This window comes from Protopterus annectens, chromosome 17.part0 (assembly GCF_019279795.1).
Source record: "Protopterus annectens isolate FY-2018-M chromosome 17.part0, PAN1.0, whole genome shotgun sequence".
NCBI classification, from domain to species: domain Eukaryota; kingdom Metazoa; phylum Chordata; order Ceratodontiformes; family Protopteridae; genus Protopterus; species Protopterus annectens.
The window spans coordinates 581,435,056-581,457,463 of NC_056751.1; the positions used below are offsets into that span (position 1 = coordinate 581,435,056).

At 44.0% G+C, this 22,408-nt stretch overlaps 1 protein-coding gene across 1 annotated transcript in view; it reads right to left on the reverse strand.

Annotated features, from left to right (window-relative positions):
• Nucleotides 1-22,408, reverse strand: part of MTCH2 (mitochondrial carrier 2) — a 1,452,460-nt gene that overhangs the window by 1,169,706 nt on the left and 260,346 nt on the right. Inside the window, exon 3 of the mRNA XM_044059351.1 lies at nt 14,446-14,552. Within this exon, the coding sequence (XP_043915286.1) occupies nt 14,446-14,552 (107 nt within the window). The remainder of the gene's footprint in view (nt 1-14,445; nt 14,553-22,408) is intronic.

Genomic DNA, 22,408 nt, shown 5'->3' on the forward strand with positions numbered 1-22,408 from the left:
AGGTGTTGGGTATCCCAAAGAACCTGGGTGCATCCGCCTGCTAGGTGGGTGCCCCAAGCAATGTCTGAGGCATTAGTCATGATGGACTGCCCGGTAGGGTGGTGGATTTAGGGGAGACCCTGGTTCTTGGCACAGGCCCCTGCCTACCCGAGAAACTCTGCCCTTAAAAAGTACAGTTTTGTACCTACCATAAATGTAGATGTTCGAAGATCCACATTGCTGCAGTCCTAACACTTGGGTAGTCCGCTGTCCCAGTCGGCCCGAATACCAAAGTATAAGGCTGACGTCGGTCAAGGCGCATTAGTCTGACGTCAGGACGTCAGGGTACAAATGCGCATGACCGACGTCATATCCTCAGTCTTTTCTTGCCCCAGATGTCAGAAGACCCTAAAAAGATAAGGCCAAAACCAAAAAACACCAAACACTCCTGTACCAAATATATGTACAATATATACAAATTTACAAAAGTACAACCCCACCCACACAACCACCCCTAAACACAGAGGGAAGGAGGGAGGGTTGGACTGCAGCAATGTGGATCTTCGAACATCTACATTTATGGTAGGTACAAAACTGTACTATGTTCTTCATCTCACATTGCTGCAGTCCTAACACTTTGGTAGAATCCCAAAGCAGAGGTAAGGGAGGCTGGCAAATCATAAAGAAGCAGGAGCTGTCAACATGCCCTGCAAAATAGCCGTGGCAAAACCAGCCCTAGATTTAGAGTAGAGAGGAAGGTGGTAATGCTTAGAGAAAGTATGCACGGAACTCCAAGTAGCTGCCTCCAAAATATCCTTAGTTGCCACCCCCCTTAGAAATGCTGTTGAAGTGGCAGTAGCCCTAGTGGAATGAGGCCTAATCCCAGCTGGAATCTCCTTGCCATGATGGGAATAACAAAATGCAATGCAAAACCCAATCCACTTAGAAATAGTTTGTTTTGACACAGGCTTGCCCTGAGAACTCAAAGCAAAAGAAACAAACAACTGCTGAGACTGCCTAAAATCCTTAGTCCTGCTTAAATAATAACGCAACTGCCTGTGTACATCTAAAGTGTGCAAAATCTTTTCCCCTTATTTTGGGGATCTGCATAAAAAGTAGGCAAATGAATAGTTTGGTTTAAAGCCACACTAGAGACCACCTTAGGCATAAAGGAAGGATTAGTACGTAATGATACCCTATCCTTATGGAAAATCAAAAGGCTCAACCGCCATAAGGGCCTGCAATTCAGAAACCCTTCTTGCAGAAGTAATGGCCAACAAAAAGCAGTCTTCCATGACAAGTATTTCAATTCAGCAGTAGCCGAGGCTCAAAAGGTTGTACAGTAAGTTTCTCCAACACAAAATTGAGGTCCCAACCAGGAGTAGTACCTCTACGTATCGGTCTTATATTCTTTGCCCCTCTAAGAAATTGCTTGAACAAAGGATGAGAAAACAATGGTGGGTCACAATCATAGTGAGCTGAAATTGCTGCAGCATGAATCTTAATGGAAGAGAAAGACAAACCTTTGTCCAATAACTCAGTAAGATATTGAAGAGCCACACTCAAATTAGGCTCAGAAACCTCCAAATCCTTTGCTGCACTCCAAAATAAAAATCTCTTCCATTTTCCTGCGTACACTTTCCTTGTACTAGGTCTTCTGGCTTCCATAATCACATTCAAAACTTGTTGAGGAAGTTGAGACCTGCTGTGGTTCAAAACAGAATATGCCAGGCTGTTAGATGAAGAGAGTGAAGCTTGACATTGAGTAGATGACCGTCCCTCTGAGACAATAGGTGTGGAATCAAAGGTAAAGGCCATGGAGGCTTCCTTACCAGACTCCTCAGTAATGGGTACCAGTGTTGCCGAGGCCAATCTGGAGCTATTAAAATCATCCTTGGCTTGTCTTGTCTGACCTTTAGGAGTACCTTTGGGAGGAGAGGCAGAGGTGGAAAGGCATACACATGAAGATTTTTCCAACTGAAAGAAAGAGCATCCACTTTCCAAGCTGTGTGATGAAACCTTTTCGTGCAAAACTTTGGCAGCTGGTGGTTTAGTGGAGAAGCGAACAGATGTCTGGAGTTCCCCATGACACTGTCAATTTCCGAAATACATGAAGATCCAGTTTCCACTCGTGGGGATCCATGATTTGCCTGCTTAACACATCTGCTAAGGAGTTCTGTGCTCCCGGCAGAAACCTTGCCTGAAGATTTAGTTGCAAGCTGAGCGCAGTCTCCCACAAAATCATTGCTTGCCTGCATAGAGGATAAGAATGTGTTCCCCCTTGTTTGTTGATGTACCACATGACAGTTGTGTTGTCTGTTAGAATCAACACCTGCCCTGGAAGAAGTAACTCCTTGAAAGCCATTAATGCAAACTGGACTGCTAACATCTCCTTCATGTTGATATGTAGATGCTGTAGTCTGGCAGGCCACTTGTCTTGTATCCACTTTCCATTCAGATGAGCTCCCCAAGCTATGTCTGAGGCATCTGTCGTTAGAATCTGACTCGCCTCTGGCCGGGTCACAGAGAGTCCCTTGTTTAGGTGACATTCCTGAGCCCACCACAAAAATTCCTTTTGAATGCAAGGTATTATTTGAATGACAGTGTCCAAATCCTGGCAGTGCTGTGTCCATACATTTTGAGATACCATTGCAGCTTCCTCATATGCAGTTTGGCATTGGGAAGCACCAGAATACAAGATGCCATGAACCCTAAGGCTTGAAGGACTGTCCTTGCAGTCAGCCCGGACTGAAGAGATAGTTGATGGAAGTAAAGGGAAAGATTCTTTTGTTTGTCCGGGGTTAAAAAGGCCATCTGGGTTGCTGTATTCAGTCTCACACCCAGAAAGCACATGTCTTGAGAGGGTACTAGACTGGACTTTATTTCGTTCACAGAATACCCCAGGCATCTTAGCACTGCTATCACATATTCCAAATGCCGAAAAAGGTCTTCCTTTTCTTGAGCCAGAATCAGGCAGTCGTCCAAGTAAGGATAGATTTGTATTCCTTTTAGCCTGAAATAAGCTATCACTGGAGCCAGAACTTTTGTGAATACTCTGGGCAGTAGATAAGCTTCAAAGGGCAATGCAGAGAACTGATAATGGGAATTCCCAGCTCGAAAACGCAGATACTTCCTGCAACTTAGTCTGATAGGCACATGAAGGTAAGCCTCCTTGAGATCTAAAGTTACCATCCAGTGATCTTTTCCCAGCAGAGGTAAAAGCTGTTGTAACGTCAACATTTTGAACTTGGGAATGTCCAGATAAGTGTTGAGGATAGATAAATCCAAAATTGGTCTCCACGTGTTCCCCTTTTTTGGTACTAGGAACAGGCGAGAATAAAATCCTAGGCCCCTTTCTGGCACAGGAACCGGCTGAATGGCCCCTATTTGGAGTAACAGAGAATTTGCTTGTGAGCCTCTTTTCTTTGTAGAGGAGGACTGTCTGGCATGCCTTTGAAAGGAGGCAAGGTATGGAAATAAAACCTGTAACCGTGGTGAATGATATCCAATACCCATCTGTCTTGGGTAATTAAACTCCAATTTTCTTTGGAAAGTGCCAGCCTTCCTCCCAAAGGTGCTGCCAGACGAGAAGGCTCTGGCAGCTGAAAAGGCAAGTCATTGGGTCTGTTTACGAAAGGACTGACCCCTGCCCTCACCAGAAGACTGAGCAGGTGAACTCCCTGTTCTAGGCCTAAAAGAACCCTGAGCTCTGCCCCTACCACGTCTAGACCTACCCCTAGACTGGGAATCATAAGAAGGATATGTCCACCCCTTAGTAGGCCAATTTCTACTAAACTTCGGAGGCTGAACCTGCAAAAAATCTTTAACAGTCTGCATAGACTTAGCCTTGTCCTCCATTTTCTTTAAAACTGCTTCCACAGGCGAACCAAACAACACATCAGATTGTAACGGAGCATCTAAAATCCTTGTCTTAACATGCTCAGCTAAATTCTGATCCCTCAGCCAGGCGTGCCTGCGAAGAACAGAACCAGTGGCAGCCACCCTCGAAGAGGCCTGTACAGCATCAAAACCACATTGCAAAGAATGCTTACCCACCTGTTCAGAAACATGAACTAAATCCTGCAACTCTTTACACTCAATACCTTCCGCCAGAGCATCCACCTTAGACTTCAATTGTGAAAGGAGATAATTTTGGTATTTTAACATGTGGAACTGGCAATTCAAAGCCCTCATGGCTAAAGTGGAAGAAGTATACACCTTCTTTCCCCATCTATCCAAAGCCCTTGCCTCTTTATCAGGAGGAACAGGATTTTTAACAACAGAAGCCTTAACACCTTTAGGCCCCTGAGAAACAGTTTCTGGGTCTGCCCTAGGACTCTTAAAAAGATACTTATGAGCTTCAGGCACCCTATAATACCTATCCGGTTTAACTGGGGCAGGAGGCAAAGAATCAGGGTTCAGGAAGCCTCTGCAAAACATCTTCCACCACATCCAGAACAGCAGGTATAGCTAAAGGCCTATGCTGGGGTAGAAACAAAAATTCCCTAAGCCTTTTCCTGGAATCAGAGAAATCTTGACCTTCCCATTTAAAATGCTCCCTCATGGAATGAAGAGTCTCTGAAAAGAAAAATCCTCAGGAGGAGTAGCCGAAGGAGGAGAATCATCCACCACTGAATCAGAATAAGGAGCATACGCCAGTAAGTCTTCAGCCAAGACTCAGAAGCCTCGAACACTGCTCAAAACTCTCAAGCCCAGGTCCCACCCTAGGCCTCTTATCAGGAGGGGGCATAGAACCTCTAATCATAGTAATCAAATCTTCTGCCATTTTAAGCATATGTTTCTTAGGCAGAGACCCTGAAGAACTAGGAGAGACACTCACTGAAGTTAAACCTGGCCTGCCTCTCGAAGAAGCCTTGGAAACAGAAGGGGAGGGCCTAACCACCTTAGGAAGGGAGGGGAGAACAGCTACCTGAGAAGCCCCTTCAGCCTGGCCTACCTCCTGAGAGGACACATCTTGTAACAGTAAAGTCTCTCCCTGAGACTCCAAAGAAACTTCTGGCAGAACCTCCAGCTCCACCGAACCCTCTAAAGAACCGACGTCCGGGACAGACGGTTCTTCCAACCTAGGCTTTGCTGCTTTGTCCTTGCGCTTTTTAGACGAAGCGGGCGTCGGAGCATCCGACGGCATTTTATAATTACAACGCTTCCCAAAAACTAACCTGGCACAGTCTAATCTTCTCTTTATATCGCGTTTGTTAAATCTAGCACAAGAGCGACATCCAACAACGTCGTGCTCAGGCCCTAAGCAAGGTATACACAAGGTATGGTAATCCCTATGAGGTATCTGTTTCCCACAAGAAATACAATTATTCACTTTTTCTGACATCCGGTTAAATACTGAGGCAAGAAAAAAACAAAATATTCCCCAACGGGGTACTTAGCCAACTTTGATTCGGTCTGAAACTCCGACTTCAGAAAATTTCAGAACGCCAACCTGCACTCGCAATACTGCTTCTGCATCGGACCATGCGGCAAAAAAGACTGAGGATATGACGTCGGTCATGCGCATTTGTACCCTGACGTCCTGACGTCAGACTAATGCGCCTTGACCGACGTCAGCCTTATACTTTGGTATTCGGGCCGACTGGGACAGCGGACTACCCAAGTGTTAGGACTGCAGCAATGTGAGATGAAGAACATCAGGGGATCAGAGGGAGAGAGGTCTCTAGAAGCTGTGAGTGTTGACACCAAAGATTCTTTAGATACCATTGAAGTTTCCTCATATGAAGCCTGGCCAGAAGAATTAGGAGGATGCAAGATGCCATGTACCCCCAAAGGCTTGCAGGAACTTCCTCACTGTGAGGTGATGTTTGGATGCCAGCTGGGTAAAGAGGCAGGAAGCTCTGCTTTTCTGGGGACAGGAAGGCCATTTGGGATGCTGTGTCCAGCAGTGCTCCCAGGAAAATGATCCTCCTGGAGGGAGTTTACTTTGATTTCTTCTCATTGATGGTGAACCCCAAGGAAGTTAGGAAGGTTTTGACAAAGTGTAGGTCCTGGAGCAGCTTTTCTTTGCACTCTGCCTGAAAGATGTAGTCATCCAGATAAGGGTAAATCTGTATATTTTTCTGTCTGCAAAATGCTATGGCCGGGACCAAACATTTGGTGAAAACCTTGGGAGCAGTAAATAAGCCAAAGAGAAGAGCAGAGAACTGAAAGTGCTGTGAGCCTGCTCTAAAATGCAGAAATTTCCTGCAGGACCCCCTTATGGGGATATGGAGGTATAAATCTAAGGTCCAGGGTCACTAATCAGGCATTTTTTGTCAGCAAAGGCAGCAGCTGCTGCAGGGTTAGAATTCTGAATTTGGGGACCACCAAGGATGTGTTAAGAATGGACAGATCCAGGATGGGGCGCCAATTGCCCTCCTTTCTGGGCACAAGGAAAAGCCTGGAATAAAAGCCTTTGCCTGTTAGAGCTGCAGGGACAGGTTCTACTGCCCCCTGGGCTATAAGAGTTTCTATTTGTTTTAATGCCTCTGCCCCCTGACTGGGAGGCAAGTCTGGGTATCCTCTGGGAATTGGGAGTTTGTTGAAAGTGAATTTGTATCCCCGAAAAATTATCTTTAAGACCCATTGGTCCTTTGTTACACACAGCCAATTTTCTTTGCAGAGGGACAGCCTTCCTCCGAGCTTTTGGGTGAAAGGAGGGCAGAGAGGGAAGAGGGAGTCATTGAGAGTTTTTGCCATAGAGGGATGGCTTAGAACTCCCTGCCTTCGAGGCGGTTTGGTTCCCTGTTGTCTCTGTTGTAGGGACCTTGGTGGCCTGTCCCTGCAGGATTTAGCTTGCCCCTGTCTGCTAGGAGCAGAAAAGGACCAGGGCTTAGAGGGAAAATTCCTGATGAATCTAGGAGGTTGAATTTGAAAGAAATCTTTTACTGCTTGCATAGATTTTGCTTTGTTTTCCATCATTTTAAGCACCTCTTCTGCTTTTTCTCCAAACAAGCGGTCTTTATCCAAAGGTGCATCAATTAATTTAGACTTGACAAGATCCAGTTGACGTTGTTCCTTCAACCATGCGTGTCTCCTAATGACAGATCCAGACACTGCTACCTTGCTAGAGGCTTCTAGTACGTCATATCCACAGTATAGAGAGTGCCTTGCCACTTGACAAGCAGAGTGCAATAAATCTGCTAACTCCTTAGAATTGGCAGTCAGGAAAGGTAGAAATCTTTTGCTTTAATAGTTCTAAAGTGTGCTGTTGAGAGAAACTGTAGTCGGGTGAGAAGACGTCGGTTTCTGACTAGAATCGGTAGTGCGAAAGACCTCCTCGGAAGCCAGTGCCTGCGTCGTGGCTCCGGACCCAACCGAGGTAGAGACAACCAAATGCTCTGAAGCCAAAGAAGATTTCTGCAGCATACCGGACTCCAAAAGGGTCTCGGTAGAGGCCTGTGTAGAAGTCGCATCGGGCATCAGGTGCAGCGAAAGCACCTTGCTGAATTCCGGAGAACTGACGACCTGCTTAGCGGAAGAGTCGTTGGAAGGCTTAATCTTGTGTGGTCTGTCTCTATCTTTATCCCTATGCTTTTTGGAGGCTCTACGGATTGTTGGCTGACCGACCCCATTTGTGAAGATGGAGGACGAAAATACCGCTGTACAAAAAGAACTCTATGATGAATGGTTCTCGTTTTAAAGAGGGCACATAACCGGCAATGGGCGACATCGTGGTCTGGGCCTAAACAAGTGACGCAGTATGAACAGCAGTCTCAGTGTGGGATCCATTTTCCACAGGTGAAACCACTGTTAACTTTTTCGGGCATCGGTTAGTGCAAGAAAGAGAAATCCCCAACAGGGTACTTAGCTTTAGATGTTTTCAGCTGTGATCTGAGCTCTGGTAGTGACTGACCAGCACACTTGCTAACTGTTTCTGCTATGGGCTCCACGGCAAAGATGACTGATGTAATGGCATCAGCTGCCTTGCTTTATAGCACCAACGACCTGATGTCAGTCTACAGGTGACAACAGCTGATGCAGAAAAACATCAACTCTGGCATTCGAAGCGGCCAAGGGCTACCACAGCAGGGATAACCCACAGGTGATGACTGCAACAGTGAAACACAAAGAACATCTGGAGTAGCCAAGTGGTTAATTTCAAGGTTTCTGGGTTTGGGAGAGGAAGCCCAGATGGATGGGATAGGAGGTCTGGACTGTAAACTAGCATCCAGGGTGGATATAACAATTGAGACCAAAGATGCAGAAACCAGACTTGTCGAGGCCAATATGGGACAATAAGGATTACTTTTGCCTAGTACCTTCTGGCTTTCTGAATGAATTTCGTGATTAACAGGAAGGGGAAAAAGGTATAAAGGAGGCTTGGTAGCCAACTGTGAATCAGAGCATCCCTTGCTGACTGAGTCTGAGAAGAGATTAAGGCAAAGTAACCGGTGCACTTGTTGTTCAGGTAGAACAAAAAGGTTGCAGCAAGGTTGGCCCCAGAGGCAGAAGATGTCATTCACCACCGTCTAATTGACGGGCCTCTAGTAAGGCAAAAGAAAGCACCCACTTAACCTGTCCGCTAGTACAGTATATGCACTGCCAAGAGAAAGCAATGAGAAGACATTGCCCATTGCCATATTCTCACAGCTTCGACATAAACGTATGACATGATTCTTCCCTCCTCATTGATGTATCACAATACTGACACATCTGTCTGTGCTGAAATCACATCCAATGGAAATCTTGAAATGCCTGCAACGCCAACAGGACTGCTCTCATTTCCAGGACACTGATGTGAAGGTTGGTCTCCAACGGTGTTCAAGTACCTTGAACAGTCTCTACTTTGTAATGCCACCCAAACTTAAAATGGAAGTGTCCGTGGTAACTACAGCTATAGGAGGAGGACAGAAAGGACATCCCAATAACAACTCTGTAGATGTAGTACACCATGTGATGTGATTTCTACACATGGGTGCAAGTCTGACTGGGGTGATGAGGGGGAGGTAAAGATGTGACCAATGAACTGACAGGGTCCACTGAAGGACTCGTGTTAAATCCAGACAGAGGAGTCAAGACAATCGCATAAGCCCTACAAGTTTTAGGATTAGTCTTGCTTGAGATGAGTGGGATAGTACCTGATTTGCTGCTTGTCAAATGAAGAGAATCATGTGCTGTGGCAAGCTATTGGAGGTATTGTATCCAAGTGGCATCACATAAAATTTCTATGGACTAAAGTCAAGATCAAATTTGCTTTTTTTCTAGATTTACGATAACCCACAAGCTATAAAGTAGTAGGTTTAAAAGGTCCCTTTGCTGAATCAACAGAACCCTGGTCAGAGCGGTTAGAGGCCAATCGTCCAAGTACAGGAACATCTGGAACCCCTGCAGTCTGAGGTAGACCGTCACTAATGCCATATATTTAGTGAACACCCTGAGACTGTGGTGAATCCAAAGGGCAAAGCTGTTAATTGAAAATGATCGGCTCCCAGCCTGAAACAGAGGAATCTCTCAGAGTGCCTGTTTATTTTTACATGATAGTAAGCATCTATCAACTAAGCACACCCAGTCATCCTTCCTCAGTAGAGATGAAATGGACTGAACAATGATTATTGTCTGCTTCACAAAATTGATTTAGATTACTTACATCCAGAATAGGCCTTAGGTCCCTGTCTTTTTTGGAAATAAAAAAAGACCTGGAGTAGACTCCAGATCCTTTCTGGTCTGGTGGGTCTAGCTGGATGGCCCTTTATTTCAACAGCTTTTCTACTGCTGCTGTTGCGGATTCCATATGATGGGATGGGAATAAAGGGAATCCTTGTTTTCATCTAAGATGGGGAAACAAAGGAGTTGTACATCCTCTGGTTATTATGTTCAAACACCCAAGAGTCTGAAGAGATATTCTTACACCCTCAAACTTGGCAGGCTAAGTGCCTCCTCCAACTGCCTCCAGAGTGCGCAAGTTGAGAAATCCTTCAGAAGCACTGAAAGAATTTCTCAGAGAAGGGACTGTAAAACCCTTGGTTTTGCAGACCACTTCTGTCCCTAGGCTGACGGTCCATTAAAAATTACCCCTCCTCTGCCATGGGGGGGGTGGGGTATTAGAGGAAGAATCTTGGTTAAAACCCTGTGATTTTCTGAAGCACATCTTTCCTCCTTGTTGATTCCTGGAGAAGGTTCTTTGAGGGGAAGAGGAAAAGATCCCCATGACTGACTGAGTCTTACCCATCCTGTTAGCTTCTGATGAGTGAGTTTTTCCTTGACCTTAGGCTCAAAGTGGAACCATCAAAAGTGGTGTTAATGAAGGACATCTTAAAGTCTTCTGTAAAACACACACACAGAATCCAGGCATGGGAGAGTACAGCTCATACTTGCAGTCCTAGCTGTTCCATCAGTTGCATTGGGTAGCAGGCTCATGGAAACACTGGAGAGGGAATTCACGGTAGATTGCTGGGATTCCACAGTCCTCTGGATAACTGCTGGCAAATTACCCGAAAGACAACTGCTGATCTCCTTGGTCAGTTCTCTCTGGAAATGAGTAATGTGAGTAAGATAGTTCAGCATTCTCAAAGAGAAAGTCGCCGAAGCACAAGTCTGTTTTCCAAATCTGTCCAGATCCCCGGATTCCCTATTAGCGAGTGGAGAGATGAACTCTCTTCAGAGAGCTCTTTCTACGTGGCTGCAGATACGACCATAGCATCGACAGGGGGGCCTTTACTCCAGTGAGCTCTATCCTTGGATGCAGACAAAATCTCTGTTTTTTGGGGTGGTTGGCTCTGCTGTAACAGGCTCATGTCCGTGCCCTCTGAGCCACCAATGAGGGAATCTGAAGGGGCGACCACTTGGGCAGAAGAGCCGGCTCCAAAAGCCTCCAGGAACATTGATTCTTCCAGGAAAGGCTTACTGGAGGGCTATATTCCCTTTCCATTTCATTAATTCTAGAATTAAACCAAAGGAGAAATCTCCTAAGGGGGATCTAGGGGAACCTTCCCCCTTCATCCATATCCACGTGGCTTTCAAGACAGAATCTGGTGATGAATCTAAATGCTTCCGTTTGCAAGTCTGTTTTCCATGGACCTCTCCTTGGGGAACCTCTGAAGATGGGTCCAAATCAGACTGGGAGCTCACTGAAAGAATTTCCCCAAGGCTTTTGGCAACTGACTGTCCCCTTTAACGAGGAGTCAAGTCCTAAGCAGTATAACTAGGTTGGATCCAAATAAGATGCTGGCACCTCTTTCTCTTGGTCTGCAGAGAATCCACTGGAAGGCCTTGAAAAATGAGGAACTCAAGCTAATGAGGGGAAAAAAGAGATCCTGAGACTCTAACCTGCCCCCAGTCCGAGGCAGACATTGGAGCTGAACTATCATGAGATGACACCCCAAGACTGAGCACGATCCAACAGTTCTGGAGTCAAACTTATTCAAATGAAATACAAGGAAAACTGCAAAATCCCAAAGAATAAGGTACCATGCCTGGAACAACAAATACATTTATTATAAAGCACATTTCGTCCACACCAAATAGTCGAACTTCATCAGATACAAGTACTTCACTCACAAGAACAGTTTAAATAACCCTGTCAGCAAGTCACGTGATATCCCAGCTCAGTACATCACATGACATCCCAGCTAAATATTTAAAGTGCTAGTCACATCTATTTAAAAAAAATAACAGCATATATTTAAAGTGACCATGTTAATATTTCTAAAAGCCACAATTATACTAGTTAAACAAAAATATGTTAAGACAAGAGACCTTGGGACACAGGTGGACAGTAGTTTCTCCTTTGATAATCACATCGCCACAGTAGTCAGGAAATCCTTCTATGTGGCACACCTCATCACAAAAGGTTTCTCATCTAGGAAAAAAGAGGTCATTGTTCCCCTCTACTCATCACTCATTAGACCCATTATAGAGTACAACGCCCCTTTTGGTATGTACCTCACAAGACATCTACAACTGGAAAGGCCACAGAAATACCTTACAAAGAGGATTACCGGCCTCAAACAGATGCCCTACGCAGACAGTCTCAAAAAACTCCAGCTTTACTCTGTTGCATATCGCCTACTCAGAGGCGATCTCTACCTAACATAAAAGCTATGTCAAACCCAGAGCTGTTGGACATGCTCCACATAAAGAAATCCCAATCCCTCCGAGCTACAAACTTTAGGGACCTAAACCTTGTCACCACAATAAACAGAACATGCTGGAGGGATAGATTCCCATCGCAGAAACTTCCCATACTCTGGAACAAACTACCTATCTACATCAAACAAAGCTCCTCATTAGCACTCTTCAAGAAAAATCTTGATGATTGGATGGGAGATAAGAAATTCACCCCGGGGATCACTTCTGTGGCTCTGCTTGACAGGGGCACAGGAAAATAATTTTCTTGGGTGGCAAAAGCCAGGGTACCATTTGGCTAGGCTTATATAAGCCCTAGGGCCAATAGCCTAGTACCTACCTATGAACCTATGAAAAATTGAATAGAACAGTGAGTATAAAACTTAAAAAATGTAAAAATGTATTTAAGGGAAGGTCCCCAATACTAGCTCATTAGATTTTTCAATTTCAAAATATACATTAGGAACACGCATCAGTGTGTCCTGGGTGGTTATAGGCAGTTAATCGAATTTGCCAAATAAGTTCTAGTCTTTCGAGTTCCAACTGGATGAGGCCTCACCTAGGATTCTTTACGAATCCTGAACACACATTTAAATTTCGAGTTATAGATAAGGTGGCACAGAATCCTAGGGGAGGCCCCATCCAGTTAGAACTCGAAAGACTAGAACTTATTTGCAAATTTGATTAAATGCCTACAACAACCCAGGACTCAATGATATGTGTTCCCTAATGTGTATTTTGAAATTGAAAAATCTAATGAGATAGTATTGGGGACCGTTCCCCTAAATATACTTTTACATTTTTAGGTTTTATACTTATACTCACTGTTTAATTAAATTGTTGGACAGAAGAAGTTTAACATATTTTTGTTTTAACTAGTGTAATTGTGGATTTTAAAAATATTAACATGGTTACTTTAAATATATGCTGCTATTTCTTAAATAGATGTGACTAGCTCTTTAAATTTTTAGCTGGGATGTCATGCAACTTACTGAGCTGGGATGTCATGTGACTTACTGAGAGGGTTAGTTAAACTGTTTCTTGTGAATTAAGTACTTGTATCTGATGAAGTTCGACTATTTGGTGTGGATGAAAAGCGCTTTATAATAAATTTGTTGTGCCAGGCATGGCGCCTTATTCTTTGGGATTTTGCAGTTCTGGAGGAAAAAAAAACATACCCTCAAGCACTGGCCCTGCTGCTTTGGCTCAGACTCCTGTCTCACGAATACAAGGTCGGAGTTGAGAGAAACTGGAAATGGTCTGGACCAAAAGTGGAAGGCACCATCAGTGTCAATGTAGATGCTCTGATGATGTCCAAATCTGAGGCCTTCAGTTCCGAAGGTCAGACCTGCAACGGAATAGTCAGTGGAGTGGTCAATGGCACTGTTCCCAGCTCCACCCACAGGGACAGAGCCAAGAGGACACCCAACTGTATAAGCATTCAAAGGAACCTCCACATCTTCAGAAATCTACCCTCTGTTATATTTTCCCTTCTAGGTCCTCCAGCTACATAATCACTGTCGCAAATCAAATTCCAGTCCCCACCTGTAAGCAGCATTCCCCTGCTGAAAGCAGTGTGTCAATCAAAAAATTATTATACTCCACCTAAAACTGGCATTATGGAGCTTAAACACATGCCAGCATAATCATACTTCCCTGCCAGTAGCCCCTTACTACCACAAATATAGTGGTGCTGTCACCTCACAGCAAGACGTTGTTGCGTTCGATTCTCAGCTAGAGCATCTTCTGTGTGGAAGCATGCGTGAATGGGTGTGCCTTCGTTGAAGGTTGTGCGTCAGGGCTGGTAACTCGACACGCAAAAATCCACTATCAAACATTAGCGGACCGGGGTTCCGCTGTGGCGACCCCTAACCGGGATAAGCCGAAAGACACAACAACATTATCTTTGTTCTCTCTATCACTTACTGGAGTGCCTCTAGCAATTAGTACAAGTACTTCCTTTTCTGCTGTCCCTGATATTCTGCCAAATATCCATCCTGAAGTACTTCAAATTCACATGCTCACCTTCTTTCCAGGTATGTCTCCTGTAGCATTGTTATTTGCACTCTGCATTTCATAATGTAATTCAACCCTGACAAAATACAAAGACGAACACTCCTCATGCAACTATCCTCGCCATGTCATTTTAAATAACTTGCAGCCTGACACCTCCACATCTCATCGACTCTTACTGTCAAGAGTTTCTGTAATTCTGGGGTAGCATTTCAGCTAAAATAAAAGCAAACATACCACATGCAGTCAATCTCACATTTCAAGCTAACAATTGATGCTTCTTTCAGTTCAGTATGCTAGTCTACAACGATATTATATTTGTAAAGTCATTCTAAACAGATTACCACATTGAATTTGCCTTTGCAGGCTCATGCATCCTACCTGTATTACGCTGCTATGCACTATAGTTCCAATTAGACCAGAGCACATTCTGGGAGTCAAGCCTGTGAAAAGTCCCATCTTCCCATCAATCTTTATTATGTGTTTCGCTGAAAAACAAACAAGACTACTCATCAGAAAAATAAGTACTGTAGTGACCTTGCATAAACACATTTTCAAACTTCAGTTCTGTACTACAGGCTCATACATGCGCTTTTATTTTAAATTTATATTTTTGCAAACATATCTATTTAAACTAGAAGCACCACTGCAACCAAATGTTTCATATAAAATAATCCAGCATTAACTAGTGTTTTACCAGGTAAGCACACATTTATGTAATACGGCTTTAAACCCCTCCTGAAGCAGATAGCCTGCCATTTTATTCTAGGGTTCGTTAAAGCCTAGCAACTTCCACATCAGATAAATGCATGCAGTTTACTCTGATGCTATTCTTATTTGCACGAGAAAATTTTATTTATTTTTATTTATTTAACATGTGTTGACCGGGAAAGTCCGACTAGGTTCCACAGATCCTGTTTTCAGCGGAGGCCCAGGGAGAAAATGCTCCAGAAGCATGTCTTTAGAATGTGGGAGAAAACCGGAGTACCCGTAGGAAACCCACGTGAACGCAGGGAGAACATGCAAACTCTGCACAGAAGGCACCCCAGCTGAGAATCGAACTGGAGAACCTCTTGCTGTGAGGCGACAGCGTTAACCGCTGCACCACTGTGCCGCCCATGAGGCAACAAAGTACTCTCTGGCAAAAAGAGCACAAGATTAAGGTCATCAGCTATTAATGAGCTGCTTTCAGTAGTCCAGGGTTTGATTCTTTCAGCCTCCATTCATCTACTATGTGACTTGGAAGTGCTCTGGGGCATTTGGGAAACTGGGCTGGGCTCCTCCTTAACTGTAAGCCAATTAATTACTTCTGAACATAAGTCCTAAAAAAGCCATGTAGAAAAGGAGTGTACAGATGTTTAAGTAAGCTACATTAACAGCAGATCTTTAAATGATCACTGCAGCAGTAGCCTTAAATATGGCATATATCCTGACAATGCTAAACTAACCAGCTAGCTTCCAAAGTTTAAGGGCACATTCCACATACACAAAAAAAAATCTCAAGCTAAGCCAAAAAAAGTGGCTTGTGCACCTATCCTTTCAGAGCTTTCATGCCAAAAGAAAGAAACTATAGAGCTAAAAAAAGGTCAATGCTAGGAAAAAACAAAAACAAACAAAAAAAAAAATTTCTCAACATGGAAACAAAAACAGGGGGGGGTGGAGGAAGGGAGCAGCTACTCAGCATCTATTGCTATGGTTTTAAGTTCTCTTATACAACTGTATTATACATGTTATTACGATCAATACTACAGTAGCTTTAGCTATACGGATAGGTTACTATTTCATAAACTAACTGGGAGGAAGGAATGAAGGATGAGGGTCCAAGAGTCCCTAGAGAATGGTCCCTGCAAAGCCAGTTTTAGATTTGGAGAAAGAATACATGTATTATAGTGCTTTATAAGAATATGGACAGAGGACCAAGTTGCTGCTTCCAGAATACTCCTAGAATTCAACCCTTACCAAAAAGCCACAGATGAAGCGAAGACCCTGACAGAATTAGCCTTGACACTGCCTAGAACTGCCTTCTTGAGGTGGGTATAACAAAAGGTAATAGCAGCAGACAACCATTTGGAAATGGTCTGGTTTGACAGAGGTTCTTTTTTCTTGACTTCACAAGAAATTAACCGATCAGGATTCCTAAAAGATTCCGTCCTGTCAAGATGGTAACAGAGTTGTCTGTGGACATCCAAGGTATGGATTATTAACCTTTCTTCCTCATTTTTAGGTTCTGAAAAAGAAGACAGGCAGATTAATAGCTTGATGCAAAGAAAACAGATACAACTTTAGACATAAATGAAGGCTTAGCTCACAAGGAAACACCATATTTATGGAAAATGAGATAGGGCTGACCCACCACAAGAGCTTGCTTGCAACTCAGACACTCTTCTTGCAGAGGTCAGAAAAATCAGTAACAATGTTTTCCATGTTAAGTGCCTCATGTAAACCAGATTAGCTGGTTCAAATGGAAGCAAGTATTAGCCTCTCTAACACAAAACTAAGACCCAAGGAAGGAACACTGGTTCTCTCAGAAACCTCTTATGCTAAAGCCCTGAATAGAGAATACTAAGAATACAATAAAAGGTCCAACCCTGGTATAAAAACATACAAAAATAAGGGAGATGGAAGGAGGGAGCAGCTACTGCAACAGTGATTATTTGAGTATCTGCTATTATGGTAAGTTTACTTAAACAACTGTACTATGTTCTTCAAAAGGATCGCTATTGCATTAGCCTAAGCTATAGGAATAGTACCATAAACTGACTAGGAGGAGAAAGGATGAGGGTCCAGGAGCCCCCGGAGAATAGATCTAGGAGAGGCTTTTCTTGGATCAGAGAAACACTAGCCCTAAAAGAATATTGGTTATTTTGCCACCAACTAGAAAACCTTTTTCATTTCTAACAAATGATTTTCAGTAGTGGGAGTCCCTCCTGTAATACCTGTTGCATGTCCTCAGTTTTAATACATTTTAGGTACCAATGTTCTATCATCCATGCACTTAGCCGAATGTCATGTCGGGGTGTATCAACCCATCCCTGTCTTGTAAGAGTAGGTCCAATCTGCGAGGAAGCTTGTGGTTAACTGCCCTTGGCCACTTTCAAAAGTATGGAGTCACCACAATTAATCTTTGAAGAGTACTTCTGAATCTTCAGAACGACCCTAGAAATTACTAGAGGAAAAGTATATAGGAAACTTTCTGTCCCAAGGAAAAGAAAATGCATCTCTTTTCAAAGCCTTCTTGCATCAAGTCCTGGACCAGCATTTTGCCATCTGATTGCTGAGAGCAGAGGCAAACACTTTCATTTGAGGTTTTCTCCCCCGCTGGATCAATTCTTGGAAGACTCTGATTCAGCTGACATTTGTGAGGGTCTGTTCTAGTCCTATTCTGCTCGTCTGCCACACAATTTTGCTCTGATGGAATACAAGATGACTACAGAGAGAAACAACACTGAGAAGCTATATCCCAGGTCAATGTGGCCAATCTGCACAGAGGATAAGATCTGGTTCCCCCTTGTTTATATACCACATTACTGTGGTGGTGTTTGTAAACACGATGACACTTCAAATACCACAGATGGTTGACAGAATTGAGTGCATTTCTAACAAACATAACTTTCATATTTAAAAAGTCATTTAATTTTATTCATTTTGATCAGTCTTTTTTGTCCAGGAGACGATGCACTTTTATCCTCACAGACACTGTTCCCAAAGTGAAGGCTGAGCTATCTCTTGTGATAGACTGTACTGAAGTAGGATAGGAGACTGGGGGACACAGATTCTAATAAATTTGTCATGTCCACCACAAAATCTCCCCTTTTCACAAATTCCCAAAGTGGAATTTGAAATATCAGGAGCTGCTGATGCTGACACCATGGAGATTTCATGTACCATCTGGATTTTTCTCCAGTGGAGACTTGCAAGAGGTATCATGAGTATCACAAATGCCATAACTCAAATGAATGCCACTCACTAGGCTGGACAAGGAAAAGGTTACTGTTCGCTACCTGTCGGAAGCCAGAATCCGCCATAACACAAGCACTCAGGTCACTCCAGAACAAGTACAAATATGACTCTGTCATTGTTCATGTTGGTGTGAATGACCCGAGACATACCTCCCTGGACTACATGAAGAGAGAGACATGGAAGAGCACTCTGATCATGTAGCCCAGGTGGGTATGAACCTGACCCCGAGTAGCATCCTGCCCTCACCAAGAATGATGCTTCAGTATAAAGAAAAAATGATCAATTCAACAACTGGTGAAGCTTCTGGTGTCATTCAAAGGGGATCCAGTATCTGTCAGCCTAGGATGGCATGCTCAACAAGCCACGTTGCTTCGCAAGAGACGGCTTGCACCTGTCACACCTTGGCTTTCGAATACTGGCAAAGGCTCTTGCTGCCTCCATAGTGCCTTTTTTAGGCAAGGCTCAAAATTCAAAACCACCTCCATAAACAGCACAAATAAAAAAAATGAGGGTTATGCTACTCAATGCCACGAGTTCAAATCTCAAAATGCATGCACTCGAAGCACTCGAGAACATCAACATCTGTGCAGTAACTGAAATCTGGTTTAAGGCTCCAGAGAGCACTCCAGCACTACTGGGCTACAACTCATACCACACATTTCGGCAACAGAACACGGACCGAAACACAAAAGGAGGGGGTGTATCCATATTCATCAAGGATACCCACACCTCCAGGTTAGTGGCGCAGCATGATATCTCTGAGATCATCCATGTGCAACTAACATCTGGGAAATCTGCAATGCAAATTGCGACCTGCTACAGATCACCCTCCATGACCCAGGACAACCACTCCGCCTTTCTGGAGACACTGGAAAACATGAAGGTCCTACCGAATACCCTGATATTGGGCTATTTCAATTACCCTACCATTAACTGGGAAAACTGAGTACAAACTCCCAGGCTCAGCGCTTCTTGTAATTTATCAACTCAAATGCCCTGGATCAGCTGGTAAACTCCCCTACCAGAGGCCACAACGTATTGGACCTGGTCATCACCAACATGGGCGACAGGTGTTCCGCACTGGAGGTCAACCAGTCACTGGTTAGATCAGACCATAAACAATCACTCTGGATGACCACACCCCACCACCACCCCCAACCAAAGAAACCACAGTGAAAAACTTTTCTAAAGCAAACTTCACCTTACTTAAGGCAGAGGTGGTACGTTTCACAGCCTCCATGCTAAAGGATAACACTGCCCAAGATGCAGAATCCTTCACAACTGCACTCTATGAGCACCTACAAGGATGCATGGATCGTGCCATCCCTAGCAAAACCAAGACTCACTCCCCAAAGAGAAGGAAACCAGTCTGGTGGACCCCTGCCATAAACAGGTTATCCAACAAAAGGAGGAAACTAGTTCAGAAAAAAAGCAAATCCCAAGAAAGAAAGACATCCCTGATCAGTATCAGCAAGAAAAGTACAGTTTTGTACCTACCATAAATGTAGATGTTCGAGTGTATTCACTGCTGCAGTCATTACACTTGGGTTATCCTGCCGTCAGGCGGTCCCGCAGTCAGCCCGAGTTCCAAAGACTTGGTCCGGCGTCTGTTGCTGTTGCTTCTTCCCTGACGTCAGTGCGCCAGGGGTATACAAGATGCAGCAGACGCCATTTTCTTCAGTTTTTCTTGCCCCAGATGTCAGGTGACCCCAAATAGGTAGGCAATACATATTGCTAATAAAGCATACATAAAAAACAAACACAATACCTTCAGTTACAAGCAAATACACCACATAGGTTGTATAGGGTAGAAAGGTATAGATAGGTCCCAGCTAAAAAAGAGGGGATGGAGGGTGGGTAACCTGGACTGCAGCAGTGAATACACTCGAACATCTACATTTACGGTAGGTACAAAACTGTACTATGTTCATCGTGTTTCACTGCTGCAGTCATTACATTTGGGTAGAATCCCAAAGCTGAGGTTGGGCGGCTGGGTCTATAAAGGATTCAGTGTGGCTATGAGGCCCTGCAGCACTGCAGTGGCAAAGCCAGCTCTTGATTTAGAGAAAAGAGGCAAGTGGTAGTGCTTGGTAAAGGTGTGCACTGAACTCCAAGTTGCAGCTTCCAAAATATCCTTGGTAGGTACTCCTCTAAAGTAGGCAGTTGAAGTGGCTGTTGCCCTGGTGGAATGTGGCCTAATGTTGCTAGAACAGTTTTTCCATGGTGTGTGTAGCAGAAACGGATACAGTGTCCTATCCACTTTGAAATGGTCTGCTTTGAAATCGCCTTTCCCTGTGATTCTGCAGCATATGCAACAAACAATTGCTCAGTTTTCCTGAAAACTTTTGTTTTGTCCAAGTAGAAGCGTAACTGCCTGTGTATGTCCAATGAGTGCAGACGTTTATCTCCTTTATTCTGTGGATTTGGACAGAATGTTGGCAAGTGAATAGTTTGGTTAAGAGCCACAATGGATACCACCTTTGGCATAAATGTAGGGTTAGTTCTTAAAGAAACCCTGTCCTGATGAATAATGATGCAAGGTTCCACTGCCATTAGTGCCTGTAACTCTGAGACTCTTCGTGGTGAGGTTATTGCCAGAAGCAGAGCAGATTTCCATGACACATATTTTAATTCTGCTGTATTGGCTGGCTCAAAAGGAGGTAAAGTTAGTTTTTCCAAGACAAGTTGAGGACCCAAGTTGGTGCTCTCCGGGGCAGTCTTATGTTTTTAGCCTCTCTGTGGTACTGTTTTAATAATGGATGAGAGAAAATAGGAGGATCCGTGTTGTAATGACCTGAGATGGCAGAGGCGTGAATCTTAATGGATGAAAAGGATAGGCCCTTGACCAGCATCTCAGTTAAGTATTGTAATATCTGAAGAATATTTGGAACAAGAGGATCAAAGCTTTGAGCCAGGTTCCAGGCGCAGAATCTCTTCCACTTTTCTGAATAGGATTTCCTGGTGCTGGGTCTCCTGGCCTCCAAAATAACATCCATAACAGCTTTAGAGAGAGGTGTTGGTTGCTTGGCTAAGTAATCTGCCATGCAGCCAGGATTAAGGTTTTGATCTGGCTGTGCAGGATCTGATTTGTTTTGCTGAGTCAGAAGTTGAGGAATTTGAGGTAAAATTGAGGTAAAATCCATGGTAGGTCTTGAGTCAAATTCTTTAAGATTGGGTACCAGTGCTGGCGTGGCCAGTCTGGGGCAATCAGGATCATTTTTGGCCTTTCTTGTCTGGCTTTTAGGAGTACCTTTGAAATGAGAGGCAGTGGTGGGAAGGCATAAACTGTTAGGGTTTTCCAGCTGAACGAGACAGCATCCACTCTCCATGCTTGTGAGTGGCAAGTCCTTGTGCAGAATTTCTGTAGTTGGCAGTTCAGAGGGGAGGCAAATAGATCTATGTCTGGGCACCCCCATTTTCGTGTTATCATGCTGAATACTTATGGATTTAATTTCTACTCATGAGGATCCATGATGTTTCTGCTTAAATAGTCTGCCAGAGTATTTTGCTTTCCTGGCAGGAATTGTGCTTGCAGATGAACTTGACAGGTCAGTGATGTGTTCCACAAAGTCATGGCTTGTCTGCAGAGGGGATAGGAATGAGTGCCCCCTTGCTTGTTTATGTACCACATAACTGTGGTGTTGTCTGTCTTTATTAATAGCTGTCCTGAATGCAGAAGGTCTTTGAAGGCAGTTAGGGCATTTTGTACAGCTAGCATCTCTTTTCGATTGATGTGAAGATGCATTTTGTCTGCGGGCCACTTGCCCTGAATACATTTTCCTGCCATGTGTCCTCCCCAGGCATAATCCGAAGCATCTGTTGTTAGTGTCTGCCTGGCTGTGGGTAGAGTGAAAGGCTGTCCCTTGTTGTGGTGACATGCCTGTGCCCACCATCTAAACTCCTGTTGTAGGCAGGGAATAAGTGGTATAACTGTTTCCAAACTGTGACAGTGTTGAGTTCAAACACTTTTTAGGTACCATTGTAATTTCCTCATATGCAGTCTGGCATATGGTATTAGTAGAATGCAGGATGCCATGAACCCCAAAGGCCTGCAGAATTTTTCTTGCAGGGAGTTGGGTTTTTGCTGCGATCAAATGAAAGTACTGAGTCAGTTTTCTTTGCTTGTCTCGTGTGAGATAAGCCATCTGGGCCGTTGTATTTAAGCTGGCACCCAGGAATATTATCTCTTGTGAGGGCACTAGTTTTGACTTTTTTTCATTTACTGTGTACCCTAGGCAAATTAGCAATCTTTTTACAAACGCCAGATGCTTTAGAAAATGTCCTTGCTCTCTGCTTGAAAAAGGCAGTCGTCCAAGTAGGGATATATTTGAATTCCTTTTTGTCTGCAAAATGCAACTACTGGTGCCAGGCATTTGGGTGCAAT